This window comes from Spodoptera frugiperda, chromosome 27 (assembly GCF_023101765.2).
Source record: "Spodoptera frugiperda isolate SF20-4 chromosome 27, AGI-APGP_CSIRO_Sfru_2.0, whole genome shotgun sequence".
NCBI classification, from domain to species: domain Eukaryota; kingdom Metazoa; phylum Arthropoda; class Insecta; order Lepidoptera; family Noctuidae; genus Spodoptera; species Spodoptera frugiperda.
The window spans coordinates 405,173-417,829 of NC_064238.1; the positions used below are offsets into that span (position 1 = coordinate 405,173).

Sequence of the window (12,657 nt, forward strand, 5' to 3'; positions counted from 1 at the left end):
GGGGCGCGCCGCCGCGGCCCGTGTCTGTCATACACTGTACTTTCATTCTATGCATATGTACGGATACTTGTGTGACGCTGCCGGCTGATCTCCTATATATTTACGCTTCCTCTATGTACTACACGTAAAACGATACTATACTATATTTAGATTAGATTTTGTACTCTTCTGTAGTTCTATATTAGCTAAAGTTATCTAGTGTTCCAACTATTCAATTCTGGTTGATTGTACACATGTATTGTCCTTTTTATATCGCATAATATGTAGTGTGCTTGATCGAGTAGCCAGTATATACTGTATCTGTACCGCTGTGTATGTATCGTCGGTGTCAGCCGGCGGCCCGTAGTCACAGTGTAGTCCGCACGCAGTCGTCAGTACGTACCATGTTACGTGTTTAGTTGCTTCGCATCGCCCCTCCCCGCACTCACTCGTACGCTCGCCACGACCTCCCGCTACTCTATGTTCGGACACCCGACCTACCGGTGATCCACTACACCAGATCCTCCACGTAACGTTCATCCTGCAACCCAATCGAGGGATAAGGTACGGAGACGTATGTCGCCCGCTCGGTGACGTAGTGGCGGCGGAGGTCGGGGCGAGCGTGGGCGGGGCGCGTGTAACGTGTTGTTGTGGGGGGCAGCAAGGCGCGCGGCTCCGTGGTGGGGCTGCGCTGGCGCCGCGCCGTGGCGCCCGAGTCGCCGGCGCCCCGCCGCGCGCGGCGCCCGCACGTGGTATGACCGGCGGGGCGCGGCCCCCGCGCCGCCCGGGCGCCCCGAGCGCCCCGCGCGTGAGGCCGCTAGCGCCCGCCTCCAGCTGCCGCTGCCATGCTCCTTCCCAGATCTTCCTCCGCTATTTTTGTATGCATTTATCGACGATGTCGCGATGTGATATTGTTGTAGTAGATATTAACGTACACTTTCCGTTCCGAGGTGGGCGTACGTCCAGTACTTGATACGAATGAGACGAGGCAGTGCCGTTAGATGGTAAATATCGATATGAACACAAGTGCTCGTACGAGGCTCGCGTGTACTCTAGGACTACTGCCTACTATGTAGTGCTCCAGTCGAGCTCCCGAGTGCCGCTAGGTTTTGTATGCTTATCTAGTTCTTCCCATATTTGAGATCATCGAAATCCTACTACGACTTCGTTAATTATAGTGAAAACGTAAAATACTTTAATTAAGTATACTTAGATAGTATAATGCCGCTGGGCAAAAACACATTTGTGCTCGTGTGAACTTAACGAATTGTTACTCACCCTACTAGGTATTACTATGAATTAATATTATATCAAGTATTAAATACTGCAGTAAGTGAATGATTCCTACAATAACATTCCAGTATTGTGTAGTTGTGACGTGGAGAGCCGTTAGTGTGCCACAATATACGAGTTTTATACGTGTACGTAGCGTGCACTGGGAACCGAGGAATTTATGTAACAATAAGATACTCCTTGAAAAGGCTAGTTAGTGACGTACAGCATGGCGCGGGACACCGCCGCCGCACCGCACTCTTACAATATATTGTCGTATCTCCATTTATATATCCACGCAGATCTCTTAGTTATTAGCTTTTACTAATTAATGCAATACACAATAAACAAAGCTCAACTGTAGCCATTATTTGATAAAAAATAATTTAAGTGTAACGTGTGACGAATTTTGAAACTATTTTTATAAATATATTTAGATAGATCTGGATTTGATGGCCGTCCATAGTACGCCGTGGTGCCAAGTCGGTCGGTTCCTAACTGTTCCTAGATTTTGACTTGTTTACTATGAAAGTATATAATGAAGTAATGTGATCGCGAAGTCCCCAAGTAGGCGGTGCGGAGCAAGGCCGGTAGAGGGCGGTGTCCCGCCACATAGCTATATCGGTCTATATACATAGTGTAGTATAAATAAATGTGAATATTTTTGTATTTGAACACGTTTGTGAGTTTTCTATGGTAAGTAGGTGTAGGTACCGGCTTGTTTAGTGATCCGATCGTTGTAAGTAAGTTTACCTGCAGTCCTTGTTCACTGTGTTACCGTTCTCACCACAGACTGTACAACTGTACATTGTTTCACACCTATACATATTGCTATACATATGTCATTGTTCTGTATTATACAAGTATGATCTCTAAGTTATACGAGTTCATCACTCACTCCTGTGGCTGACAAAATACACGGGAGATAGCATAGCTTCCCGTTGCGTTGTATAATACCAACGTAATACATTCCATATCTGTTATGTACGTAGTACTACAAAACATATCACGTACACTCTGAACATACAAATATCATTCCAAACATAGTATAGTTAGATATACAAAACTCTCGTCTCACTTCCGCCTTTACAATGTACTATTAAAAGTAAAAATTTTACGAATCAGTTACTTGGACCTAATACTAGATGATATTATTTGTTAACTTAATTTTACTAGAATAGTAAATATTGTGATAAAATACAAGGAGATGTATTCGGTACTGAATCAGATATAATTATGGATTGAAATTATTTATAATATGATGATATTGCTTTGTTACATTATTTTGTATAAAATAAATTCATGTGCAGGACATGTTGTAGTTGTATATAATGTATAGATCCCGCGCTAGTTCCCTTCGCTTCCTTTATTCGTAGTTTTTTTATTAAGTTTACTGTAAATGTCATTCCGTGGTGTCCCTGGTTGGTTGGCGTCGCGTCGCTTCCTTGTATGTTGACATTATGTGCCATTTAATTTATTGCAGCACTTATTTACTGTACGTGTCTCTTGTGCCTGTGAGAAACTCGCATAAACGTGCACTGCACTATATTCCCTTCAACATACACATAAACCAATTTGTGTCAATGAATTGATTCTGTGGTTTATCTTAACAATTGTTTCTTTAAATTATTTCTTTCAAAATAATTATGAAATGGTAACTTTCTACGAATCTCTCTCTCTCTCTCTCTCTCTCTCTTCTTGTGACGTCAACCAATCAGTGTCCATTTACTTTTTCTTTTAAAGTTTCCATGTCCATTAGTTTACGTTCGTTTCTGTCATAATATTGTCGTTCACAACTTTACTGAAGTTACGCTGACTACAACAATTATTGACTGAAATTAAGTCATCTACTCAAGTGCTCAAAGGTAGCGTAATTTCAGTGTATTTTTACATAATTCTCTGTACGTTCATGTAAACTGAACTGTACTGATTTGAGCACTTTTTATTTCCTTAGTACGAGTTTGCTTTACGTTAAACGAAAACGAAACGAGAGCGCGTTCGGCGCTCTGAATGGTTGGTTCATTCGCGCCGGCCAATCGGAGCGCCGAACGCGCTCTCGTTGCGTTTTCGTTCAACGTAAAGCAAACTCGTACTAAAATTGTAATAAATCATTACTTTAACTATATATATCTACTTAATGGATATTGACCATTATTCGTCTCACTTCTCCAGTCGTGCTCACATCAGTACAGTGAACATTAACATAAGTGCTAATATAACTGTCAGTCTGTCCATCATACGATTGTCCCAGTCTGGTCACAGTAGCGTTGTACAAAGTATTGTAAGTAACGGTTGGAGGGCGCGCCCTATTGTTTACATGTTTGTTTTAATAAACTGTTGAAACTGCTCCGTCTTATGACTTATAGTCCTAAGTAATGCCAAAATAATGCTTCCTATATATGTATGGGCTCTGTAGCTCTAACTGATGTCAGGATTTACGTTTTGTGTTGTGTCACTGAGACAAGTTATTTTCCTGTGGTTTAAGTTTATGTAAAGACGATTGTATAGATCGTCGTCTCGTCTCAGTCACACATGGCAAAACGTATCTTCAGGGACTGTGTAGCTCAAGTACCGTGCTACGTAGTTCCAATAAGGATGCGTGCACAGTGCCGCGGGGAGATGTTATTGGTCTACGTTCTACCGCTCCGCCGCTCTGTGTTCCGCTCCTCGCTCTTGTTAACACTCCGTACATTAACATATAAGTGTCCAGACTCTCCTCTACTTGATTATCTACTGAGCTATCTCGCGGGTGATGAAATTATGGTCTTATCTGTGGGTGATGGTACCTATCAAAATTATTGTAATGACACGCCGCACACCATATATTTTTGCATTTGAATTACGAATTTCTTTATAATTGAAATTATCAGGCCCTCCAATGTTAACGTCTACTAATCGTTACATAACCCCTCACAATAACTAAACAATTAACAAGTTACTACATGTCGTGGCATTGGATGGTGGTGTGTGTGTGTGTGCGGCGTGTGTGTCCTGTGCATGTGTGGTGTACTAACTGATGGTGGTTGTTCTGCGGACAGCGCGGCGGACGCGCGCCACGCGCTCGTGCGGCTGGCGACGTGTAAGTACCCGCTCCGTGCGCTTGCATGGCTTGGCCTGGCTCGGCTTGCCGCACTGCCACCGCTGATCACCACCTCTATCAGCTGTGGCCAGTGCTTCACACTCACGCTTCTTACTTATCTTTATGTCTATCGATTGGTGATGGTTCATTTATGTTCGGTTGTCAAATTGTTGGCCCTCGGTCACTCGAAACTATGCCTCGATGTGGGAACCACCACGCAAGTATACATTCGGAACGTCGCTTGAAGCAACGTGTTGAGACGTTGAGGTCGCGGTAGCGGTGGTTCCCTAGTCGAGGGTGCCGGGGCCGGCGGCCGGTAGGGCTCAAAGTTCAGTAGTCACCGCGAGCTCTGTGTGGCAGCCTCACGGAGACGGCGCGGCTGCTGCAGAACGTTCGCAGCGTGTTCAGCCGGCGCTCCGCCACGCGCGCCACCATGGAGCTTGAGCTGTCGCGTGAGTACCTCCATGGATCCGACTCATGGACTGCTAATGCGGAGACATCGGACGAGCCGCCGAGAGACCTCGCCTCGGCTCGAGTACATATTAGCATTCCATCAGTTTCCTACTCCGTGGCCACACCACGCACCGCTGACGCGTTAAACACACATAGAGACACTGTTTATTTACCGCAGACCTCTTGGAGGACTCGCCAAGGTATTCATTGATTTTATTTCCATAAGTTCTCAGTTCACACAGTTTGTGTTAACCTCACGAGTGTATAGTGACATCACGCTGATTCAGATAGAACCATCCAGTGTTCATTTTGCCGTTTCCTACACCACTAGTTTACAAATTCATATATTGTTTGATGATGTATTTATAACCGTGTGTGTAAATGACTAACGTGCCTTGTATGTGATGTAGACGGGTTCGCGTTCTCGCAAGAAGAAGGCGGCAGTGTGTCGCAGGCGGAGATGATCCGTGCTTACGATACGCGGCAGCCGCGGCCGCAGCAGTCGTGAGCGCGACGCGTGCGCAGCTGGGGTGGCTGGGCCGGCCGGGCCCCGCGTGGTGGCCGGGCGCGGGCCGGGCGGGCCCCCCGGGGCCGCTGCGAGCTCTACACCGTCTGCTAGCCCGCGGGCCGCGGCCCGCCGCCCACACACGTACAAACTCTCCTCACCCTCTCTCGGAAACAATATCACTGTTGTTGTTTTAGTTAGCGTCACAGACAGACAGTATTGTTACAGATTACTATTATTTATTGAGGATCACGATCATGACAAATGTTACGAGTATGTTGTATGTCTAGTGTTACCGTACTTACGTAGGACTGTGTGCATGCACCTCGTCTATATTACTATATTATATATGGATATATAACTTATGTATACAACGTATAGTATAATGACTGCGGATGGTATACATCATCTCCGGTTTTTCTATCTATTTTGAATGTTTTACGACTTTCGGTCACAGGGAATCATGATTTTAAAATCCTAGACCAAAAATTAGATTAAAATCTTTTTAAAATCTGTACTTTAAGTTGTAACTGAACGCGTTGCAGTTTACATGTCAAGTTGTGTTCTGGCGTCGGTCGCGGGAGGCGGGGCCACACAGGGCCGGACTGCGCGAGCGATGGGTCGTTCTCTTGTTTGTTACTCTTGTATTGGATACAGTCTCGGAGCTAAATCCATGCCTTTGATTACCAAAAGACTTGTTCGTATAATTTCCTTATAGGCAGCAACTAGATCCCTCTATATTATATTTGTTACTAGTTTCGTTGTTAGGTAAGAAATAATTTATTTATTCAATATATTGCAATGTTGTTTCACCTTAAATAGTTAGGGAAGTACCATAATAAATTAATAACTTTGTAAATTTTCATTTATTTTTGTATGTGCGGGGTCCTTCGACATTTTTATTTTTATTAATATAAAAGACTTATATAATATACTTCGAAAAGATTAAAAGTAATTTCGGTTATAGCTGCTATAATTATAAAGATTGAAATGGAGTTAATTGTCGTGCCAGGCCGAGTTAATTGTTGTCCAATTTATTATGTAATAATTACATTTTAAGTACAAGCGTAGGTAGGCATGTCGGAGGGCCCCGGCTATTTACATTGATTTAGTTTACTCGTGTAAAGCTGGTAGTACTCGATATTATTTTTGTATTCTTATTTCAGACTACACATGGCCTATGTTCCGTTGTTTCACATATTATGTATATGCATTATATACCAGGGAGGTACAGTCGTGTGTACATAGTATCGCTGTACTGCCGCGCCAGTGTTCAGCATTCAGTTGACAAAACGTTAAACGCTTACATCAGTGTACATATAAACTAATATATAAATATACACTTGTATGTACATGCTACGTCGAAATTGTGATGTCGCTTTGTTAAGTAGAAATGTATTAATTAGATAAATTATAACACGACTTATTGTTTCTCGGTGCATGAATCGATATGCAAAGCAAATTAAATATTTTTAAAATGAAATCGATAGTGAATAAATCGAATATTCTAACTTTGGAGCACCTTTGAATCTCGAAGCGTAATGTGCACTCGACAATTGATCACCCACATTGGCACAGAACTCATTAATTTGGCATTACTTAATATCGTCTAGTCAGCCAATTTCTACAGTTTTTGAACAAATTATATTAATCATAGCAGCTTTTTACTCCTTGTGTAATATACATAGATCATTAGACTCGTGTTTAACTGAGGGAAGAAAGAGACAGTGGGCATGCAGTGATACACAGGGAAGGGATGATCTATATTAGAAGGAGATATGAGAATTTCGTTTATTTGTATACAAAGAAACTCTGAATTAAGATTTCCCCGGACGTTAAACACGGGTCCGTTGTACAAGTAGATGATTGATTGAACACTATTAATGAATTAAAGTAAAATAATTGTGATACGTACTGAATGAGGTGAACATTTTCAGACTCTTTACATGGTCGCTAGAATATATTTTAAACAAACTGATATTGTCGCGTACGGTTCATAACAGTTTATTATTGTTAACTGTTTAACTTTAAGTTATTTTTAATGCGTGAGAGATGTGGGGTCGAGCAAACCAGGGCATGGGCATCAAGAACTCAAAATGGGTATTTAAAGATTTTTATGATGTAGAAAATCTGTGAAAATACCCAAATACAAACAGACAAAGTATTTATATCCTATTCGCCATCCATTTCTTGCTCTTATATAGTTATTGTTTCAAAAATTTTAAAATAAGCTGACCGTTATTCTGGAGAATGTTATCAGCTCTACGTGTTTAAAATACATGCTGGTTAAATACTGAATTTATAATTTGGTGAATACTGTAATCAAATGTTTGTAATTCCATAACTTAGGGCTTGTTAACGTTTCACTATGTTAAGTATTTATTGTATGTTAATTAATTAAATATGAACATTTTGTCAAATCAATGCTATTCGTTGTTAGTACTGACAAACGGTGAAGGAAAACATCGTGAGGAAACCTGGACTTATAATTTCCAATTATGCCTTAGGTCAGCAGTGGCCATTTATAGGCTGATGATGTGAAAACTAGATATATTTTTGATTTTTACAATTTGAATATACATAATGTTAAAACATTGTAAGTTATAAAATGTTATTTCATTAGATATCTGAATATATTGTTATCATTTTATTCATGTTTTGGTTGAAATCAAATGTTGTCTATATTATTTTGAGTCGGATTCTACGTCGGGCAGAAAAATTGGATTTATTATGATGGTCTGATAGTACCTAATATTGCCGTCTAAAGTGGACCCTGCCACTGGACACCACATCTCCTGCGCAGCCTGTTCTTGTGGATGTAACAAATAAAAAATATATAATTTGTTCTCGTTCTTTATGTGCTCGTTTTATTTTAAATATTCCAAACCTGATACAAATTCCTTTTCTTCCTTTTCCTTTTTTTTAACTGGTACAAATCCTAAATTAATTACTATGTTTTCGGCTTAGGTACTCACGTAACTGTTCGACGAGGAACGCGACTAGTTTAGAATTAATTTAGTAGGTCTCACGAAAGTTATAATAAAATTATGGTACAAATCCCGTTTCTCTCTAGACTCTAGATTTTTTGCAATAAGTAGTCGACTTATCGACTGCTCAGTGCTTACTGAACTACAATCCGATGAGAATTTCATACTAACTGCTGAAAATTATAGAGGGCAGCTCTGGCTCTCTGCTACATCCTTACTATTCTTGTATCTGACGATAGGAGAGTAAACGGGAATTGAATAAAAGTTATAGTACCTAATTAATTAGAATTGATTTCAGTTATGCAATGGTCGAAAGAAGATAAATCACCAAGAGACATGATGAAGAGCGTTTTGTAATTATTTGTATCTATCTGCATTATCAGTTAATACGTGATCGCGGCGCTTGTCACAGCGTTGTATCGATTTTGTAATACAATTACTTGTGATATAATAGGGCTAGGGGCAATGCACCAGGACTATACCTCCTACCTACGATTAAGAATCAAGTTTGTCTAGAATTTCCCTTTCCGTTTTATCTGGTCAAAAGAACCATACATTTAACTTCTTCAACATCCACTGAGCGTAGAAGTAGCAAAATTATAAAGCAGACTGCCTTTTTGGCGTGGCTTTGCAGTCGTGACTACCGAGCAATTAGTTTGAGGTTCGATCCCTCGGAGTATTTAAGGAAAATAGATATAAGTAAATTCAATAATCCAGAAAATGTTCGCAGTAGGTATATTGCGATACCTTTCGAGAAAAAAAGGCCTGAAGTTACCTACGTACAATATAAGTGTTATGAATAAATCAATGTAACGTCCTGAATACATAAACCATGAGAACAAAAACACTATTATCAAAGTCCTACATCATTCACAAGCACATAACATTACGCTACCTTAATAGAGCGGCTTCCTAGAACTCCTTGGAAGTGGGTTACAAATTAAAACAACTGTGTCCTACACTCCTACCGCTCTACGCTCGGGAATGCGTTTCTTTAATCTGCGAGGGAAATCTGCACGCGATCTATATACCTACCTATATAGTGACATATCTAGGCTGTAACATGTTGCGATTGTTCTATAGTCCTGCTCAGGTAGGTATTCAGTTTAGTAGGCAGCTAATTCACACGAATGGAAAGTGAAGTTACGACTTTATCTGCATATTCTTCAAACAAAGTGAGATTAGATTTTATGATAGTCAGGTAGCACCTTTAACATATCATTATGCGAGCTTACTGACAGGGAAAAGTGGAGATGTTTGAACTCTAGTGCTCAGTAGCATTACGAAGCCACAGTATAGAGAATGTAAATCAATTATGTAAGTAAGTCAATAGGAATCATATAGGTGGATACTTACTTAGCAAAACAACGCTCTATAAATATCTAATAAATATCTAATCTATTCATAGACTGTAGTGTCTGATCTTAGTAGTACCGACCTATATGTCGCACCGCCTACACTCACTCTAGCCAGGGAGACAAAAGGACCGTAAGTGCTCGAGTAGGTGCCTACTGCCTAGGTGCACATGATGTCATACTTAATATCAATTACAGTGATTACTTCCCCGACGTAATCACACAAGTGGGCCAAATGAGCTCTAATCACCACAATAAATCTCGATGAAGCGAAAGAAAATGAATTAAAGGAACAGCGCAATCATAGACTCGCGGACTCAGATTACAATCTCTTTGAATACTATTATTGAAGTTGGGATATACCAGCCCTTCATAGAAATGTTAAGTACCTATAGTTTTCGTTTCTGAAAAGAAAGTAAATCAAGTAGGATTAATCACATTCTTTGAACCCTCGTCCTGTCTCGGATGCGGCAAACAGAGCAGTAATTATTGACTTGATGGACAATTTTGATTTAAAGAACTGATGTGTCATTATAGTCCTCAGTATCTATAGTACCAACCTGCAAGCTCATTCAAATGACCATGGCTAGTCCAGGAGGTCAGTGCTCATGGCAACCTCGGCCGACCTTGGGAGGTACAACAAAGGTAAATATTTCAGCTCCCTCAAATATTCCACCACAAATATTGCAGATTAAGCTAATTGCGTTCGTGAAGGCATTCGTTAACTGCTACTAATTTACTTAGCGCCGTAACATGACTTCATACTTCCACGAAAACAAACATTCTTTGATTTGATGATTAACATTGAGAATAACCATCCAGTGCCGGCTGCTGCCCAAAGGTTCATAAAGAAGCAGTCTCCGCCGACCACATGCAATATTTCTACAGAAACTCCTTACTTTGTTGTTACCTAATTACACTAAATATGTTCGGATTATTCGGTGTGCAAAAAACTATCGACAATCAACAATACTTTTCATTCATCAGTTACAACCACTAAAGTCAAGTCAAGTAGAAGCGTGAATGAAACACTTTATATTGCGCTTACACTACTACGTCAATAAGTGGCGGTGCCAAGTGTATCCCTCGATGTCCAGTGCTGTGTACAGAAACTTGTGCAAATCAGGCAACTGAGACTTCTGTGGTTGTCGGGAGTGCGTGCGGCGCGGGTGACGTCAGGTGCAGGTGCGGCCGCGCGCCCGCTGCCGGCCGCCGCTTGGGCCACGCCGCAGTGCCGGCTCGGCGCGCCGCACCTCAACACGCTCACTCAGTGCCTCGCAGTGCCTTCCACACGACACTCGTGCCTTACTACCTTACGTATCGACTCGCTCACTTCTCTACTATCGCAACTTTTCCTTTTAATCTCTCATAACTAGCTTGTACTTTGTGTGCATTGAAAGTACTCGTTCTCGTCGTGAGTTGGGATTTCGCGCGAAAAGTTGTTTACAAACAGTGCGTGCCGCGTCGTGTGCCGCCTGCCGGCTGTTTACTGTGTCAGCTGTAGGTGTAGTGCAGTGGTATGTGCTGTGTGCTCCAGGAGAGTTGAGGGGGCCGCCCGGAGCCCCCCGGAGCACGCTGGCTGTGGACACCGAGATGGCGCGCTCGCCGCGGAGGATATCGGCACACCGGCGCAGCCGCAGCCGCAGCCGCGAGCTGTCCCGCCTGAGGACCCAACTCAATGGGAAAGGTAAGCCCGACTCTGTTTGTATACGTCGTTATCTCATTGTCTCACAGAACACGATAATAGATTATTATCATAATAAAACGAGCAGGTTTTCCGCCAGTAAACACTATCAAGTACAAATGAAATGTTCTGAGCGTAGATACCATTGTGTTTATCGCACAGGTATGCAGGTGTTGTGGCAAACTCACATTTCTATTTCACATTTTGTGCGATTTACATATTTTATCACAAGAATCAGACAGAAACTCTATGATAAGTAACTTCACTGGCTCTATACTATTAATCTTTAACATAAACAATTGTGAGGACTTCAAATAATAACATTCTCCTATCTAGACAAAATCATGATTTTAATACTGTTCTTTTTAAATATATTTGCATACGGCCTGACTCGTAGTTTCCTACACAACTACATCGTTAGCTCTACCATTGAAGCATTAGTAACGCAACGTTATCGAAATATTGAGAGAAAATAAAATAAAGCCGTTACTCGTATCCAAACAATTATAACACAAAGTATGTGAGAGATCGTAAAAAGTAATTGCTCCACACATTACTACCAGTTAGCAAGTTACTGATATAGTAACAGCAGCCAATGACACGTGTGGCTCTAACCTTGGGAACTAACCGACACATCTCAACACTGAATGAATTGTCGGCGCATTCACGGATCGCGACATATTCGTGACATTCATTGGGAACCCATCCATCAATGATATAGGTACACTAGTGACTAGTGGACAGGTTTCTACGCACTAACACAGATTAACACCGATGTCTTGTGCCTGTAGTACCTGTATACTACATATATTATAGTGAGTTTGGCTCCATGTAGTGGTGTGGACTGTCCAAACCGGCTCAGCTCTCGGCTTTGTAATAATACTGCCTATCTCGACATTCTACAGGTTGTGCTTACCCTAAACACAATATTATTATGTAGCTACATAAATACACTTCGTACGAAATTGCTACGAGTATTTAATATTACGTATTTTGCTAGCTCTCTCAGTTGTTTTTATTTTTTGTTAGGATATTAATTGCGATAATTTATTTAAGTCTCTACCTAGACTGCAAGTATTTTTGTTTACTATTAGTCTCTCAAAAATATTTAAATTTTATTATGCATCGTCACGTCTTTTATCCCCGAAGGAATAGGCAGAGCTGCACATTATGGCACGTTTTGCCACTGTACAACGTACACCAACTTTTCACCAAGTAATAGGAAGTGAGTGATACTTAAAGTTTAGTAGGAATTTTAAGTATTTTCATTTGTCGTTTAATTAGTTAATTCTATTTTAAGTTAAACTTGACACGGATAGCAAGACACAAACAAATGCAAAGTG

General features: G+C 41.1%; 2 protein-coding genes across 14 annotated transcripts in view; both read left to right on the forward strand.

Moving 5' to 3' along the window:
• The window catches only part of LOC118263386 (probable phospholipid-transporting ATPase IA), an 81,763-nt gene extending 73,618 nt beyond the window's left edge, over positions 1-8,145 (forward strand). For 4 of the 13 annotated variants that reach the window (XM_050705416.1, XM_050705418.1, XM_050705421.1 and 1 more), the window contains 3 exons: positions 930-983; positions 4,691-4,983; positions 5,194-8,145. In XM_050705416.1, coding sequence (XP_050561373.1) covers positions 930-983; positions 4,691-4,983; positions 5,194-5,291 — 445 coding nt within the window. In that variant the 3' untranslated portion in view covers positions 5,292-8,145. Of the gene's footprint in view, positions 1-640; positions 3,598-4,289; positions 4,984-5,193 lie in introns of those variants that run through there. The other 9 variants (XM_050705424.1, XM_050705423.1, XR_007707293.1 and 6 more) reach the window with 9 other exon arrangements.
• A 2,708-nt stretch (positions 8,146-10,853) lies between these two features.
• LOC118263361 (phosphatidylcholine:ceramide cholinephosphotransferase 2) overlaps positions 10,854-12,657 on the forward strand; it is a 78,969-nt gene continuing 77,165 nt past the window's right edge. The window contains exon 1 of the mRNA XM_035575292.2: positions 10,854-11,317. Within this exon, the coding sequence (XP_035431185.1) occupies positions 11,224-11,317 (94 nt within the window). The 5' untranslated portion in view covers positions 10,854-11,223. The remainder of the gene's footprint in view (positions 11,318-12,657) is intronic.